The 18,730-nt window shown below is 45.0% G+C and overlaps 1 protein-coding gene across 1 annotated transcript; it reads left to right on the forward strand.

Moving 5' to 3' along the window:
- The first annotated feature begins 7,709 nt into the window (after positions 1-7,709).
- On the forward strand, positions 7,710-16,964 carry UTS2B (urotensin 2B). Its single transcript, XM_051626463.1, has 5 exons — positions 7,710-8,056; positions 10,336-10,437; positions 13,323-13,360; positions 14,471-14,564; positions 16,331-16,964. Exons 1-5 carry the CDS (start codon positions 7,933-7,935, stop codon positions 16,354-16,356), a joined length of 384 nt encoding a protein of 127 aa, XP_051482423.1. The 5' UTR covers positions 7,710-7,932; the 3' UTR covers positions 16,357-16,964.
- Positions 16,965-18,730: the final 1,766 nt, after the last annotated feature.

Genomic DNA, 18,730 nt, shown 5'->3' on the forward strand with positions numbered 1-18,730 from the left:
TTTTAAGAGAAGACACTTCAGTCTTTTATAAAAGCAGGTACTTAATCTCACAGGAGCCTCTGTTAGAAAACAATCCCATCTTATTTCGCAGGACAAAAGCAACTGAGAAGCTGTTGCCAAATATGAATTGAAGTGCAGGGCACACAACTCGAACTCTTCTCTCATAAGGTAAGTTCACTCCAGAAGGAATTAGCAGGGCTCTCATCTAACCCCCTGCTCAAAGCAGGACTGTCTTCAAAATCTGATGAAGTTCCTCAGGGCCTTGCCCAGGTTATTTTTTAATATCTCCAAAGCTGGAGATCTCATCACTTCCAAGCTCCTGTTCCATTCTTTGTTCATTGTGATTTTTCTCCTTATATCCTGGTAGACTTCCCCTTGCTGCAACCTGCAACCCTGGTCCCTTGTCCTTGCATCATCACTTTGCTTGGCTCTGTGCTCTCCAGTAGCCACTCTCCATGACAGGCCATGTGCACCAGGCACACCATGGCCAATGAGGAGTGTCCTCCAGCAAGCAGCTGTGGCAGGGGCTCAGAAATGGGACTGTGCCACCAGATAAGTCTTAAACCCCAGGGAGCCTCAGGACTGGGCACTTTCCCTGCCTGCACCCAGACATCTGATCTTGCCTCCAAACATGTCACTCCTGGAATGTACCCAGATTATCACCCTGGTGCACCACACAACACTTTCCCAGTTCTCACAGCACTGAGAATGCCTTTGAGGGGATGTGCAAAGGAGAGCCTGGAACTGTAAAAAATTAATAAAGCCAAAACAATGTGGGAAACAGTTCTTTTCTTCCCCACAATCTGGACCGGCTCTCAGAAGAGCCACAGTGAGCTTTTAAGGGCAAGAGCTGCCAGGCAGAGCATTGGGACCAGAAGCTAGGAGTCCCTTGTGCTGCTAAGCTCTTCTGCAAGCAGGAAGACACATTTTTGTTCTTGCTTCTTAAATAAACTGGGCACCTCTCCAAGTGTCCTGCTGTCATTTAAGGTCAACAGGATAACAACAACTGTGAAATAAATTGGGCCTCGTCAAGATGTTCACTTTCAACAGAACAGTCTTTGTTAAAGTTTCCTTAATGATGGCAAGGCAAACTTCCAACTGACAAGGCTGTTGTGGGAAAAGACACAGAAGATAATAATCCTGCAGGCAGAAATGTGTGCCTCAGTTAACAGTCAATCCAAAGGGATGGAAAAGATGGTTCTAGTTATCTCATGATACCAGGTGCTGCACAAACCCGTGTCCAAAACCTGTGGGTCAGTGGTGACTGATGCCAGGGGACTGACCTTCCTTCTCACCTGAGCTGGGGACACACACTTGTTTTTCTCCTCTTTGACCCACTTCAGTCATGAGCGTCCCTGCATTTCTAAGCTAAATCTCACTTGAAGGGAGGTTTGAAGTCCTGTGCCAGAAGGGGCCGACGAGAGGAAGCAAACATGACAGCACTGGCAAGGAGTGCCAAGAAGCAGGTGTGCAATTTTCATAGATAGCTGAATAGTGCCTGTGGGAATTCAGGCTCCCTGAAGGACAAGGAGAACAGGAGTTTGCAAGGATTAAGGTATTATAAAGCATACTGGGGATAATGAATGGAATGATTGCAAAGAATGAACAAAGAGGAAACTCAGCATGTGCTTACATGTAACATAACGAGGGGCACTAGAAACTCCTGAGCTGTGCACTTACAGAACAAGGACTTTTGTTGACTTGCAAGTTGGAGAGAGGACCCGTGCAATCTGAAGTCAGGTATGATACTGCTCACAGCTCAGTTCCGTGCACAAATCAGATGTTTGTATAGGCTACCTTGAAAACTGCAAGGTGCAAATTAGCTCTGCATCTCTGCTCACAATTTTACATAAACATTTGCAAGGGTTGTAGTTTTGGTGTTTTGGTTTGTGGTTTTTTTTCCTAAGTGAAACAGTGTTAAGTTTCACATCAGCAAAAGAGACCAAATGCCTCCTAAAAAATCTCCTTTACCACTGAAAGTGAGAAGTAATACTAAAATGTGGTACATTTGCTGCTTTACTCTTCCTTCATTCACTGTGCATCTTTCCTTTACTCCTACAGGTCAGAAGAACAGAAATTCACCAGAACAGGTATCTGTTACTCACTTAGTGCTCTGCAGGGACCTGCCTGCAAGCCCACAGCACAGAGGCATAAGAAGCCTAATGGAAGTGGCAGGAAGTGGTGCAGCACCTTGTCCAGTTCTCATATATTCATAGTCACTACTGCCTGGATGAAACTTCAACACACTGATGTTGTCGGAGGGAATTTGGTGGGAGCTGAAGTCAGTGCAGATCTCACCTAGCAGCCAGTTTGCTCTATTCCCCTCTGAAAAATTTCTAGATCCACCTAAAAATCACCTCTTTCCTGATTTCCAAGTCCTTTTCTAGTTTAAACAAATAAACAAATCCTGTGTTATCACTTCTGCCAGCTTTGTTTCCTAAGCTGCAAGGTAGCAAAGAGGCCAAAAGGTGAGGGATGGATATGTCCTACAGCCTCAGTTGCATCCCACATTTCAAATCATGATTTTATATACGCAAGTTAACATCCACAAAGCATTGGTGTTCACTCAACAAAACATTACTCTGCATGTGCAGAAGCTGTCAGAGTCTCCGCAGCCCTGTGTGCAAATGAAAAGCTCTCAGAAATGCAAGGATTATGGCTTCGCTTGCTCACAAGGTAAGTAATAATGACTCCTGAGATCCATTTTCTAAAAAGAATAAACAAGCCAAGATCTGCCACTATTGGCAGGGCAACGGACTTGTAACCATGTTTGTCAAGGACAAGTCCCAGCTCTATAAATCATGTTGACCATGTGCTGTTTTCTCACCTCAGCTACCATTTCTACAAGTGGCTGTTCTCTAATGTCCTATAAATGACAGAGGGGGAATAGGTTCTCCAGAAAATCTCATCCCACATCCCATCCTTTCATATTTCTGCATTATTCTTTCAGCCTCTTACTCCTAGAGAATACTTTGGAGCTCACTTGTTCACTGGGAAGTTGAATGGTTTCCTGACAGCCCCCAGAATGGGTACAAAAGCCAGGCAGGAAGCCCAGCTGAACTTCTTACCCTCCACTGACTTAACCACAAGGAGCTGCTTCTCTTTAGCGCGATGGCCATCTGACAGCAGCTGGGGATACTTCCCTTGGTGTGTTCTCTTGCTTGCAGTGAGGTGACAATTTGAGCTGCTTTACACTCTGCCTTACACCTTTCCATTTTCTTTCTCTGTACAAGGATACAGTTAACTGTAGCATCTAATTTTAAGGTAGTAACAGACCAAGGAACAGCTGAGTCCCAAAGACATGCACATAGAACGGGGAACAAATTGCATGAGTCAGACTAAAAGCTTCATAAATATTGACTCCTTTTAACAGTCCCCTAAGGAACAGAGACTCTCATTTTATAACTACATTTCCCTCCCCATTATGCACTCCCTTCTCTCAGTGAGCTGCTCTCCTGGCTTGTGTGCACATTATTTTAATTCCTTTTGCAGCCAAGCTGCTCTGTCAGGAACTTTGCACCACACATCAGAGTATCTGAGCGCCTTCCAGCGGTGCTGTAAATAATGGACTGGAGTGAGTTTTAGTCTCTCTAGTTCCCCCAGGATAGGAGCGACACAGACAGCAAGGAAATTAGATATTAAATGTGTAAGGGATGAAGGCTGAAGAGGACAGGGTGGGTTTTGGTGCCTTCTACTCTGATACACATCAGGTGAGGCACAGCTGGAGAAGCAGAGTGGCACAGAGATGCAAGAGGAATGTACATAGAAGAGACAAATGGTTTCACAGCTACAATGGTGATACAGGCAAGAAAGGTAGACACTAGGGAAGAGAAGGGACTTGGCTTCTGAAGATGGAAACAGTTTATTGGACTGTTGGAATAGACAGAGATGACAGAGACACCTGGTGGGACGACAAGGTACACTGTAAGTCACTGCCCAGGATGGGGAGCAGATGACTCCTGCCTTTCTGGCATTGCATATGAAGCTCACTTCCTCCCTGTTGTGAGGGCACCTCCCGTTTCTTGCCTGCTAAAAGATCACCAACTCCTCCCCCTCTTTGTTGGGACTGTCAAAATTCCATCCTGCCTTTCCCTCTACAAGCCACAAGCCCTCCTCATTTCCAAATTAGTTTGTCATTCACCACTCTCATATTCTTGTTGGAAACACTCTAGGCAAGAAGACAGTGAGGCATGATTCTCCCCATCTGTACCACACGGTGTAAATCCTGTCGTTGCCAGCTGAGACTGCCTGGTCACAGTGAAGTCTCATCCTTGGTGCAGAGGTTCCAGAACAGTTAATAAGCCCTTTCTCCCAAGCTTAAGTAAAGGCACTTCTGTGACAGGTCCTCCCACAGCAGGTTGGTTGTTTTGGGACCAAGCAAAATACAGTTAAGTGGAGACCATAAGACCACAGCAAAGCCTGGGGATGTTTTTGAGGCTCACCTGAAATACAAGATGCAGGTAACGTTTTCATGTGTTCTCAGGAAGCTCTGGAAAATAAAACACATCCTCCCATTCTCCAAACCCCAAATATACACCATACAAAGTGGTCTGGAAATCTGCCACTTGAAGCTGGCTCTGAAAAGTAGCCCTTTCATGTTCTCCTGCTTTCAGCAGCTCAGCACTGCCTCCTGTATCTTACAAGTCACCCCAAACCCTCAATGAATTCCCCTTGTCTGAGTTTATTCTGAAACAGTAATGGTTGCTGCTTTGGGGTTAAATTAAGGCTAGGCTAGTTGGGGACAGCATCTCTTCTAGAGGCAGGCTTAGCTTCATTAGAGCTAACAGCAAAGCCCAAAGTGACTTCAAGAGAAACTGGAATTTTATATAGCATACCTGAATTTTCCAAGATCTACTTGGCAGAGAAGAGGAAGTCAGTGCAGAGGAAGAAGCTGAACATTGAGGAAGATGATACACAAACAAGGATCAGCCATTCCCTAGGGAATGGGGTGCCAAGTGCAATGATGCTGCCAGCAGGACAGGGTCCCATCTCAAGGGGAAGAGCAGTCAGGTTCAGTCAAGAGTCCCAACAATCAGGGACTGATTTCACCCACAGTGGTGAAACAGATCCAGGGTCAAGCTGGAAGTCAACCCACTAGCCAGAACTAATCCTGATTATAGGAACCAGGGTGAAACACAGCCCCATGAACACTAGACAGGTCTACACTAATATAACTTGTCTAAGGTTAAGCCAGGAAGTCAACCTGCAGGTTTGAATCCAGATTAGCAGGAGCCATAACCAGGCAAAGACACAACTGAGCTGCAGACCAGCAGTTCAGGCAGAAGCAGAGAGGCTCCAAGGCTGAGCTTAAATGGATTCTCCTCAGCCTATGGACAGAGAGGATGGGTGAAGGCACCAGCTGAGGCTGCTCAGGACCATGTACTCATCTCCATCTCCCATCAGCTGGTGCAGATGAGTTTAGTGGCATATGCTGAAGCCAAGTCTTGTTCATTCTTGCCTTTTGGACTAGTTATCCATCCTTTTCAATTTTCATGTATGATCATGTTTGATTACCTGGAGTCTGCATAGTTTTATGAAAAAATAAACTTCTACATGAAGAGGCTTAAAAAGATTAGGACCATAGGAAGTAAGCTCCCATCTTCGTATCTTTGAGTTCTAGACACAAGTGCTTAGTGGATGATGTAGAAGACATTATCACTGGGTGTTATCAGGGAGATATCACTGCGTGACTCAGGGAGAATATGGAGACTGTGTTGTTATTCTATTGAGAAAAAAAATAATGTAAGAGCAATAAAATGTAATAGTATTCCCAGCACCTGGACAAATGGGCTAAAAGCAAAGGAATTTTCCAGATGGGAGTCTTACAGAAGCCCAACCCTGCAAATCACTCCTCTCATAACTGCAACAAATGCAAAAAGTCCACTAGTGTCTGGCAGCGGCTGTCGCTTCTATCCACCCACCCACCTGCTGAGAGCATCTGCCCACCCACAGCATCCAGTATACTCAGGGCCCTCACTTGGAAGGACTTGCACACTCTATATGCAAGTTGTTTTCAGGGCTAAACAGTCACCATCACCCAGAACTGAAGTTTCTCAGCAGCGAAAAAGGAAATCCTAGGGAAGAGCTCATCTTCCTGCAAGAGCCTGCCAACTGCCTGGGATACCTCACAGCAGGGAAAAACAGGCAGAGGTCTGTGGATTCCACACAAACTTAGAAGAGATGGGGAAAACCACTTTCTATACAGAGGCAAAGCAGAACTCAAGACAGACTTGGGACTGGAAAACCATGTCATACCAAGTAAAAATGGATGTGACCCTCCCTTACGAATATGGTTTTAAGCCAGAGCTACTATTGTCCATACTGGACTCCTGTGCAAGGAGGTGATCATCAAGTTATGGTCTCTGCTTCCTGGGGGCTTTTCACTACTGACCAGTTTGAAACTGGCAGCTTAGGGAGACAGATGTGGCTGGAAAAGTGTTCCAAATAGGACAAAAGTATCTTTCAGCCTAAACAGGATTTTGTGAAGAAGGGGAGTACTTCAGCTGGTTGATCAGTGGTTCACAAAATTGAGAGAAAAGGCAAGTTTTGTTTATTTTCACATAGTGTATCTGCAAGGAAAAAAAAAAAAAAAGAGTATTTCCTTAGTGAAAATTATTTCTAAATGGAAACATCACATTCATTTTCATAGGCCCTTCTTGCAAAAAATTGGAGTCTTCCTCCTCTGTTTTTAGTAAAAAGTAAATATTAAAGGGGTTAGTAAAAGGCCAGTCATCCCAGAGCTATCCAAGGTGCACAGCAAGTTGTGGGGAGAGCTGGGGACCAGACACCAAAAGCCCAAACACGGAAATTATATTGTTTTTCAGTTTAGATTAAGAGTAGGTACCACCAGACAGAGCTATGTTGGGTAATCTGGCATGATGTGGTGTCAAAACAGCACATGAGGTGAGTCACTAGGAGTGTATGTACAAGCCAGAGCTTAGCCAATGTGTAGGACAGATGATTCAGTTCTGCAGAAGAAGCAGAAGTGAAGAACAAAGTTTAACACTGTTACTATTACAACATTATTCTTGGTAGGGTTGTATTAGAAAACTAGTAGCTGGCCCCTGATCAATAGTCATAGACAGGACACAAATAAAATCCAAGATGTAGAAGACCTGTGAAGACATGGAATATGTGCAATATGACTCAATATTTTGCTCTAAACAATAAAATATGCCTGTGCAACCAGAACCAGCATCTGACCTTCCATTTTTTTTTTCTCCCCCCCAAAAAAAACCTGAAGACAGTTGCCTATCCTTGATGAGATCCATATCTACTGCCAAATCTGCACTCCTCCACTCAGACACAATCCCAAAATAGGGTGTGATGCCTTTCTCGTTGACAAAGCCATAAGTCATGGTGAGCGAGACACACTCAACATCCGCCAATCAGTTAAATGAAAAGAGCTCTCCCCCTCTGCTTCCCACCACTTCAGCACTCATTATATCTCACATTAATTAATATAGGCACTAGGGAGTGAAATGATAAATTACAAAAACCCATTAACCTGATTCTGTCCAAACTGGTGACATACGGCAACTTGTAGGTTAGACAAATCTTCCTTTCTAATGTGGGAGTCCTCATGTCTGAGCTCCATTAAAGCAGCAGCCCCGAAAAAATATTTTTCATGTCTGTACGTATGGAATGGATATCAACATACATGGATGGTGTTTGCCTGTGGGAACATCAGAATTCATTAGATCAGTCTGATACGAGAGATATTGAACAGGTTCCATCTGACGTCTGTTACTGGGTTGTTCTGTCCACTCCCAAAGGAGTGAATCATATTGACAGGTTGAATTATATCTCAAGAGATATTTTTCTCCCCTCCTCCAAAGGCCATTTGCAATCGCAGCACATCCACTGCCTCTTAAAAGTGAGCTCATCTGGCACGGGGTTGCATTGAAGTCCTCCACCGTGCCTGAAGGAAGAATGCTTTTGGGTGGTGGGAACGTGGAGAAGATGTGGTCTGTCCAGCTGTCCCTTGGAGTGCTAACCATCTTGACCATGACCGTGTATGTCCCGTCTACACATGGAGAGCCTTTTTTACTACAAGGTAAGCTGGAATACAGACTGGATGACACAGGTAGGTGGTTATCTTTTTGCTTTGGTCTGCTACTTGTCATGGCCATGCAACACTTGCTTATCCATGAAAGAAAATGAAATGAACCTTGAGCTACACTAAACAATCAATTAACACGGGTGCTACAAAGAGACTTGTTCATATTAGCATGAGCTAAAGCTGTCCTTCCTTCTGGTCTGCAGCTCATATGACACATTCTGCTAATCAGTAAAAATATCAGATCTGGTGAAATCTGGTAAGGGTAGCACTTTCTGTCCAAAAGAAAATTCCAGGGAAAAACATTAAAATATCAGAGAGTAACAATTTCAGTTTGCACCATATGAGATTTGACAGCTCATAAATGTCAATAGTAGGGTGCTGCTGAACTTTTTTTATTCACAAAACTTCTTTTTATATGGTCTTCTCCCATAATTTAATCTTAGCTTGAACTTATTCTGCAGGGAAATGTCAATCATTAATCTTCTTCCTCAAAGAGACTTGGCAGTAGAAAAAAAAGAGCAGCTAAATATAGGCTTGAAAATAACATTGCTTTTCAAATTATTTTTCCTCTTATATCACCTATTTATTTTTGTAATGACAACCAAAACATTCCTGAGGCCACTCTATCTAAATACAGCTTCTGTTTAGCTTTTACTAGAGTGTTTATAGGTTTTTTGCCTTTTTTTTTTTTTTTTTTTTCCTGTAGCAAATCCCCCAAATGACTGAAAGTAGTTATTTTAAAATCATAACTGTCTTTCAGACTTAGGAATGAGGTTCATAGCACTCCAGGCTAACTGCAAGTGTTACACAGCATGTAGCTCTGCTGACTCCCTAGGGTTTATTTCCAGAGATCACAATCAGGACCAGCAGCTTCAGCCACAGCGTGGGGCAGGGTTGAGTCTGGCCAAATACTTGGAGCATCATTTTGGCCAGGGCTCCTCTGCTTCTGCAGATTTATGTGATTTTGGCTAATGGAGCTGATTCCCACATACTCTTGAGCATCCTTGAGGCTCATCTGGTACCATGTTTTGTCTCATGTATCAAAAAAAATTGCATTCCTCCCACCACAGCTATGTAGGGCTGCCGGTTATCTGAGACCATTTTCTTCTTTCTCACCTCCTTTAAGAGAGTGAGCAGAGGTCCTAGAGATCCTGGAAGAATAGAAAATCAGCTTCTTCTGTGTAATTTGTTAGTATTTTTCATGGACACTGTAGGCAACCTGTAGAGCTTTGTAGGATCTGGGTGTAGGGCAGGGGTGTTCAGACTAAGGAAGGGGGAATGACCACTGTCCCTGTAAAGTCTGGCTCCCGTTCTGTCATTCTCAAAAATAAATGCAACATTCAGGTTTCAGATGATCCTAGAAATGTGTTCAACAGAACTGGGAGGGTCTCAGAGCCTTCAGAGCTCTGATTAGTCCCATGTCCTCTGTCCATTGGTTTCTGCTGAACCCTTGACCTTCGTAACCATTCATTTGAGGGCATAGCCACAACCACAAAAGCAAAACCACCGACAAAGTTCCCTAAAAGGCACCTCATAGAGAAGCCTAAATTCTTGAGGACAGCAGCTTGGGGAGGTTTTTACTGGAAAACAGAAAAATTCAGCATATCCTACAGCTACTGTAAGAGGCTTCCTCAGGGATAAAGAGGGTCACTTTAAACTCCTCCACACTTTGGCTCCATTCAGGAAGAATTCCTTAATACCACTGGCAAATCAGACAGAGCAGCCCCAAGACTGCCTGAGAACAAGAGTAGACTGCAGGGCTGCAGGGCTTTTCAGCTGTGGTACCCACATGTCAGCCCTTATGGGGAGTGAGTTCCCACCTCTATCAGCCCTGGGAAGATGGGAGGAGGAAGGGACCATCTGCAGTTTTGAGATGAGAGGATCTAGTGGGTTTCCCTCTGGCTTTACAGAGGTAGCCAGTACATCCGCCTTGCGGAAGATGTTGGGACTGTCTAAACCAAGGTGATGTCTCTGGCTCTGCAGCCAGCCATGCTGATGAGGCTGCAGTGAGACTGGCCAGCAGCCCAGAGCTGGCAGGGAGGGCTCTCCCATCCTGCACCCTTTCTCTGCACTGTCCTCACTGCCTGGACTTTGTTTTCTGTGCTCACACACTTCCCTCTTCCCCCAAACTCCTTCCACACTGGCAAAGTGCTGACAGGACACATTTTTCTTCCACTTCTTAGCCGCCTTAATTTGTGTTTTAATGTTGGGGGCTGGAGGGTTCATTCTTTTTGTCGTTAGAGATGGAGAAAGGTTTGTTTTATGTGCTGCAGAGAACCGAGTCCTTCCGGAGAGAGGCAACACAAATCATGAGGACACACTTCTGACTCTGCTCCTTAATAAGAAACTTGCATGGCGGAGACCAGAGAATATTGGTAAGCCAAGGGGATGGGAGATCTCAGCTTCTCACATCTGTATTTACATGAATGCAAGGAACCTGCTCCTCAGGTTCCACAGAAATACCAACTGCTAGGAAAGTAGAAGCATCCAGTATGGTGCCTTCATGTGATTAATACCATGTTCTCCATTCTGGGGCTCTTGGATCTGCTCTTATGTTAAGCTGCCCCAAAACATAGACTGTAGTTCCTCAGGCACTCAGCTGCCAAAGAAGCATGTGTGCATCCATAACTAATGACAGGAAGAGATGCTGCTGAGTCCCAGTGACCTTGGGTACTTGGGAGTCACCTCTCCACCCACACTCTGCATAGCCCCATGTGCTGTTGAGCTACAGTTCAGTGTCTTGCTGGCATGCTAAAAGCAGCAGTGTGAGCACAGGGGCAGTGGGGCAGCATCAAGATTTTGCAGAGAACATACAACTTAAATCACTTGGGATCTGGTATAAGTTGGGACAACACTAGTAGGAGCTCCTATCTGAGCCTGAGTCACTGCTACTGCTGGAAGAGGGTGAGACAATGGGCTTTTCCCACCCAGCAGAGAGGCCAGGTGGAGGCTTTTCCTCTCTGTGCTCTGTGAGCAGACAGCAAATTTAAAGCCATCCACATGTTGCAAACAGCCTCTAAGCTCAGACCCGCTGAAGAGAAACGTATGCTTTCCCTGACACTATGATGCACAGTGATCACAAGAGCCATGTGGGTTACAGGGGTCAGCTATTCCCACGGCCACAGCAGCCAGCAAAGGGTTTAGGCTGTACATGGTGGTCTCAGAGCAGGAAGCTGCCCTTCCCGTGAAAACAGCCCAGAATGGGGCCCAGCAGAAATTTTGTTATGAAGCTCCATTCATCAAAATCTCTCAGTGCTCTTCCCCAGCCCCTTGTTAATGCAGTGAGGCAGTGGTTAAACAATCCTGGGACAAATAAATAAACACAAATAAATCAAGTCCTTGTACTAACAAAGGCATCCTTCTTGCAAAGGGGATGCTTTCAAGACATTATATTTTTATGATTGGTTTATGGATTATAGCACTTATTACTCCTAGAGGAAAGGCTGTATTTCGTGCCAGACAATTGAATATAATGAATCTCTGAGCAGAGCACAGACAGAGGATTTACAGCAGGCAGTTACTCAAGGCTTCATCCATAAATTAACTTCCCCCTGCCTGAAAGAATCTGCTCCAAATTTCGACCGCTGTTCATTTTCTATTCATAGCATTCACTGGCCAAGCTTACAGTTTGTGGAAAGTCAAGCCAAAATAGGCATTTGAAACTCTAAAAGGGGTAAAAATGTGAAGAATAATAATAAGTCTCTTAAGTGGCACTTTTCACCTGTAGATATGCAGACCTAGCTACCTCTACTATGGATATGTAAAGACACAGTTAAGAGGAACCTGCCTGAGGTCATTGCTGGCAGTGCCAGGAACAGAGCTCCTACCTCCTGACTCTCAGCCCATCCCTGTCCTAAGCCCTGATGCAATGGATTTGCTTAGGAAAGGCTGCTTTTACTATTGGATTCATATCTGTCAGAAAATATTCAGGAATTTTAATGGAATTGTTTCTTTCTCAAAAGAGACTGAGAAGGCATTCAGCTTTTCCTTAGCACCCTCCTGCTCAGTTTCAAATAATAATAAAAAAAAGCCCAAGTGTGGCAATGTATTTGTGCTCTGGAGTCTTATCTGAAATCAAGAGGAATTATGTCCTAAATCCCCTTGGAGATGCAGACCAATGCCTGCTGCTACATTAGGAGCAGACAAAGGAGGCAGCTCCAGGGCAGGCTTTCGGCTTTCTTGTGGGGCCCAGCAGAGACATTCTTTAGCTCTTGTCTGGCTCTTCTGCTTATTTTAGTGCATTTTTTCCCAAACTGGCTTTTAAAAACAGCTGATCACTTTGCATTCCCCTCCAAGGAGGACTGCTGTAGTCCAGTCATTCAGCTTTCTTTGACTGAGTTCATTTTGTCAGGGTGCTTACCATTGTTCCAGCTACCTTATTAAAAATAAACCCGGTTTTTGACATCAGTCTAGGTCTGGAATAAGGTACCTCAGCTCTCAAGAGGAGTGAGATTGAAATCCCACATCCCTTCCTGCAGGTTAACCTGTTGCTAGTCCAGACCCTTGTCAATCCAGCTGGAGGCTTTAGATCCCATTCACAGGCATCTAACTTTCTCCTTATCCTGGATGGGATATCTCAGGGCAGCTCATTCATCTCACTGCATAGGTTTTTAACAGTCTAGTACAGTACTGTTCAGCCTTGAGGTCTCTAAGTCTGATCTATGAAGATGGTCCCCAGGTCCTTGTGCTCCCCTAACATCTGGAAGTGCAAAGCCTGTGCGCTCCCTGCTATTTTACAGTTCCCGTTGCTCCACTCTGCCAACCCTGATGTTTGCTGATTTATAAGCAATAAGTTATGTTAGGTTAAATCTGTGTCTTCTAACTTCTTCTGCCTGCATGGGTGATGTGAGGATAAACAAGTCTTAAGGAAGCAATGGGAAATCATTTAAAAGGAGAGAAAGAGAAAAGCCAGCCTTGGAGATTTGCTGTTATCAGGTTAAAAATTTAAAGCAGCAGAGGTTCACCTGAGCTAGTATCACAGAGTATGTGACCTTGTTGGGCCAATCCCTTTAGAGCCTAGGGAATGATAAAGCCTCCCTCATAATGGAGAATTAGGGCAAAATCCCCCAGCATGCAGCAGAGAAAGCCTGCTTTTCTGTCACTGGTTCTGCTACCAGCGATCTGAGGATCACTAACAGGAGTTAAATTATAACTAGGTCTTTTCATATCAACCCTTGAAGAGGTTAAATGAAGAAACAGTTTTAGATTTGAGCTTTGGGAAGCAATGCAGATACTGATGTTACTCTCTCCCTTCTTGCAGACTGGGAGCTGGCAAAGAAATTTGAAGAGCTTGAACAGGTAAGAGGAGCAAACGCACAGAAACCACGTATGTTGCCATGAATAGCTAAACAATTGTGCATATTGTCTGTACACATATTGTCTGTACACCTTATTCTTCTAACTTTGCATCCTGCTACTCCTCATTCTGCTACTACAACGTAAGCATCTATCACACGAAGGGAAGAGCAGAACCTGGACTAAATTGCTGCACAAGCTTGAAAAGAGAAAAAGAGAGCAAGGCTATAGACTAGTGCAATAAAGGCTGAGACAGCTCTTGTCTCTGCCACCAGTGAAAGGCCAGTGAAGGCCAAGCCAGGAAAAAATAGATGCCAAAGGAAATCTTCATGGAAGAAAAGGGAGGGAGATAGAGAGGTCATGCTCCTTTCATGCTCCTTTCCTGGGCATTACATCAGCTGGCTGCATCCCATAATGGGCTGAAGTTAGAGGGACAGCCCTGCACACTTAATCCAAACTGATTTTTGTTTGGGCTCTCACTAGCAGGGGAGGTCCTATGTAGGGCCAGAGCCCTGCTGTGCTATGCATAGTGCACACACATACACACAGAGAGCAAGAGGAAGCCCCATCCTACACTGAGTTTCTAGGAACAGGGAAAGGTGTGCAACATCCTTGACATGGCTCTCACTGTGCCCCAAACCCCACATCTGTAGCTGCAGATGGGGAACAAACACCGTGGACTTTCCACACTATAACCAAGGGAAGTTAGCAAGAGCTGGGGAAGGGGGGGGAGGAACAGCCCAGAGCAATGGAGAAGCAAGTCTCCCTTCTGCAGTGGGTGGATGCCTGGAGACCTCCTGCCCCAGCATCGACTTGATTTTAAGTGGTACAATATTCTCCTGCACAGCTTGCTTTCCACAGGGATCTGCATTCTGGGGTTGGGGGAAAGAGCAGAGTGCCCACATTACTGCCACCAAACAAGCAGGTGTGAATGCTCCAAAGGCAGGTACCTCCTGGAACTGCCCTGCTCTAGGAAAGACCCTGTCCTCCTCAGTGACACTCTCAGCCAGGCTGCTTGTACCTCCTGCCTCTGAGCTGCCCTGAACTTGCCAGCATGCTGCAGAGCTCCTCATGATGATGCATTTGTTTACAGCTGCATTTGTTTTTAAACAGCTGGAGAAGTTGAAGGATCAGCTCTCAACTGAGGAAGGGTCAGAGGTGGCTTATGCCTTGGAAAGTCTCTCAGCATCCCAGCCCAAAAAACGCGGTAGGTTTTGGGTTCAAGACCTGCAACCATGCTGTCCAGCTCCCATCTCCCGGGCTTCCTTTCTGCAACAAAGACACTGACAGTAAACATGGCCCAAATATGCTGTAAAACAGGTTGTCAGCTTTTCTAGCAGTCCTAGCCCTCTCTTCTTGGTGGCTGGCTGGTTTAGCAGCTGGTGACAAGAGCTACATACCCAAATCTGTCCACTGTAGAAGCAGATACACCAGGTCTGCACACCCAGGAGGGGGGCAGCCAGTGTTCCATCCCTCTTTTCACAGAGGAACATGGGGTTGTATGAGCAACGAGTGCCTGTCCTGGAGGGGGTGAGTTCTGTATAAACATGTCCCCACAGTGCACCCATCCCTTTGCTCTGGGCACAAAGCTAGTGCTAAAGACATAATGAGGTATGTGGGCTGCTTGCATTCCCCTCTGCCAAGGTCACTGCCTCCCCACAGAGAAAAAAGGAGCACTTGTTTGTGCTGCTGAAAAGCAGCTAAAAAGGATGCGGAAATCAACCGAGAATGCAGGGAACTAAGATCTGGAAAGTTCCCTCAGTTGGTCTATAAGCTTTGTCCAGTCTGTATCCAGTGACTGAGGAGCATTTTGCACCAGTGCTTCTGCAAGGCTGCCCTTGACAAGCACATGGACAATGCCATCCATGCTGGTTTTCAGTGGATTCCTCCACAAAGAAACAGCAACTGTAAATCAGAAGTCACTGATGATATATCTGGCCTAAAAACAAAAGAGCTAATTCTGCTCTTGCCCCGCACACTCTGTGCATGTGCAAGCTGATAACGTGCCAGACAGCCAAGAGAAAATCCCTTTGTGCAAGGCTTGCTTAAGTGCTTAGGTGGCAATCTGCAATTTATAAGCAACCCCGGAGGCTGTCATTAATTTGGCTAATCTAATTCATGCCCTTACCAGTCTGGAAGGTTCAAATGCAGATGAAACTACTTCCCCTTGCCAGGTTTAAATCAGATTCTGACAGAAATTAAAGCAGAGAATCTTTGTCTTCATCTACAGTCCTTCCAGTCTCAGAGGAGCTCATGTCTCAGCATGAGTGCCACTGATTCAGTAGAAGCTCTCTCCCAAGATCCTGCTTTAAAAAACAGGTAGAAATCCCTCTCATACTTGACAATAGAAAACGCACATGGGGTTCACAGAACAGGGCATGCTGGTGATACAGGTATTTTTTTCCAACATGAAAATTTGCATTCTTCCCTAATCTATTCTTGGAAGATCCCACAGAGATCAATGTTGTTTGGAAGACAGTTCATTGCAGAGTGATAGACTGGCTCGATAAAAAAAAAAACAAAACAAAACAACAACAAACAGAACATAAAAAATTGTACCGACCAGATCAACTCTCTCCAAGCCAATATCCTGCCCTTCCAGTCAACCATGGGTGAAAAACCTTGTGCTCATCTCTGAGGCAGCAAAACTGCTGATCAATAGACAGGAAAGAAAAAACTGATTCCTGATATTACTGAAATGCAGCAAAAGGAAAAGCAAACCCTTATAAATCAAGCAACATGAAACAAAACTTTTAGACCCCTTCTTTACAGTATAAGCAGCTGAAAGAAACACCTTATAAAAGTGTTACATGAAGTCAAAGCTGGTTAATGAGATGTGTCCAGAAACCACAAGGCTGGATTCACACCCCAACTCTCTCAAGACATGGGCCTTTTGAAACCCACTCCAGGGACAGAGTGGGAAGTAAAAAAGTATTTTGGATGCTAACATCCTTTTCTTGTATCCTTTTCCAGCTTGTTTTTGGAAATACTGCATCTGAAGACTTGCAAGGACTGAAGGCTGAAGACGAGCTCTTCCCCAAACTGCCATGCTGGGTATTAATGTGTTAAGAGTTTATGCTGTTCTCTCATCATGCTGCTAACTTGGATGCTATCCTCCACGACTGAACCACAGCCAAGTCCAACAGGGACCATGTCAGAAGCCAGTAGCCCACTACCACATTCCACTATTCCTTCCTTCCAGGTTTAACCTGCCATGATCTACTTGGAAGAGGCTCCCAAAAATTCCCCTGCTGTCCTGTGTGTGCCACTCAGTCTGCTGACACTGTACACTCTGCCCCTTCTCTCCAGGTCCCATGAGACACCAAACACCAATTCAGTTCCCCTGCCTTGGGCCTCTGCCCACACCTGCAGGCGTTGCTCATGGTGGTGTCTGGGTTTCCCATGGCCTTCTATGAGCAGCTCTGAGATGACTCAACAGCTGCTGCTGGGACAGGAAGGCAGGCTGGGTGTAAAGTGAGGGGCTGCCTGCCTTGGCTTGCTGAGCCAGAGCTGTTCCTCGTTGTGTCCTGTCAGTGTACACAGCAGGTTTGGGGTAGGACTGGCACAGAGGTCTGGATCCTTTGGATATCACTCCAATAAAAATTTTCTGTTGCACAGAAGCATGTGCTGTTTTCTTTCTCACCTCTTGCAGAGGCCCAAGGGGCAGCACATTTCCCTTGATGTGGGCTCTTGTTACCTTAATAGTTCATGTGAAGTTTACCGTGGAAAACAGGGTCCCATTAAACACCCAGCTAGAGCAACACAGGCCTGTTTTAATGTGCCTGAGGAGAGGCCCTTCCTAGTGACCAAAACTGGGAATGAGAGTTGGGTCTTCCTCATGGATACGTGCAGGCTGCTGTATTCATAAGTCTCAACCAGACCCACTGATTTCTACCTACTCACCCCAAAGAGAGGTTCTGAGAAGAGATTTTTGGCTCATTTGGCTGCTCAGAGCAGATGCTAGCTGGCTTTTTCTACTGCAGAATTATGTCTGCTCCTGTCCAAAAAGATGGATCACAATCCATCGGTGGTTCTCACATGTATTCATCTTAAGTCCTGTTATCTACATTTATTTGCAAAAACAAGGGACCATTTTCCCAAAAGTGTAAATACAAAGTAAACCTTAAGGCCATTTTGCTAACTTTGAGGTTTCCAATGGTGTAAAAGGGAGCAGGATCTGGTAGCCACTGTGAATGTGTAGACTGATTTTGACAAGAATTGAACAGTCTCTCCAGCTCTGTTGAGCCACCCTGTTTAATTGGAGCTTATACAGCCTCCATATAATTCAACACTTTACCTCTCCCAAAGCTGTAATTACCCTGCTGCATTCATTGCCTTGGGATCTGGCAAGATGTGCACACTTAACACAGTACCTTGTATGCGCTTCAGCAACAGGAGGTCTATTTATTCTATTATAGGCCAAAGCTGGCATATACCAAACAAAACCAGCTTGATTATATCCGTGAGGTCTAACAACAACCAAAACACAGTTTGCTATTAGTATTAATTCTTTGTTATTTCCTTGATAGTGACTCAGAACACATTTCCCATTTTCTGTTGCTTTTATGCAAGTGAAAAGGTATGTGGAAGCAAACCCTTACAATAGCATCAAATCCAGGAAAAACTAGAGCCTATTGCCAAGAGAAGGGTCTCTCTTTCTTTAAGAGTTTGGTGCTCTAGCTGAAAGAAAGGTGTATAACAAGAGCTGCACAGAGTGACCCAAGCTGGTGTTCAGCTCAGATGCTTTCAGCTTGTAGAGAATCCCAATGCAATGAAAGTCTGGACCAGCAGGCTCCATCTGTTACCTGCTAGTTGTAGCCATGCCTTCCTGACCCAATGTGACAGCTCACCAGCAAGGCAGGAAAATGAACACAGGGTCTCTGGCATTTTACAGCTTGCTCTCACCCTAGACACAGGAATTCCCTGGAGTGCACTGCACCATGCTGCTCAGCAGTGATTTTTAGGCCACACAATGTGCTACACCCTATCACTACAGTTATTTAAGTGCCCAAAGTACCCCACTATTTCATCACAGGCACTACATGCTGCTGTGTTCACTGCTTCTGCTGCAGTGATGAATAAGTATTGAATGCAATTAAGTCACTCATTCGAGCAAGGGCAGTGGTGCTCACTCTAGGCTCACCCTCAACATGTCACTGTAGGAGTCCTGTCCTTTCTGCTAATCACACAGAACACAAACTCTTCGCTTCCTTAGGAGTCACCTCCACATCGTGGCTGCTCATACCTTACCTATGCTTGGGCAGTCACCCTTGCTAAAGTTGCTCATGACACACAGGCAATAACTAAAGGGATTTCCCTTACACATTCTACTATATCATGTTGATTTATTAGCAGAAAATCCCCACAGGCATC

The sequence above is a fragment of the Apus apus genome, chromosome 8 (genome assembly GCF_020740795.1).
Source record: "Apus apus isolate bApuApu2 chromosome 8, bApuApu2.pri.cur, whole genome shotgun sequence".
Classification (NCBI taxonomy): Eukaryota; Metazoa; Chordata; class Aves; order Apodiformes; family Apodidae; genus Apus; species Apus apus.

Coding starts and splice junctions, on each gene's coding strand:
- UTS2B (XM_051626463.1), top strand. CDS start 7,933: ATGCTTTTGGGTGGTGGGAACGTGGAGAAGATGTGGTCTGTCCAGCTG. Junction 13,361..14,470: donor AATTTGAAGAGCTTGAACAG/GTAAGAGGAGCA, acceptor GTTTTTAAACAG/CTGGAGAAGTTGAAGGATCA. Junction 14,565..16,330: donor ATCCCAGCCCAAAAAACGCG/GTAGGTTTTGGG, acceptor ATCCTTTTCCAG/CTTGTTTTTGGAAATACTGC.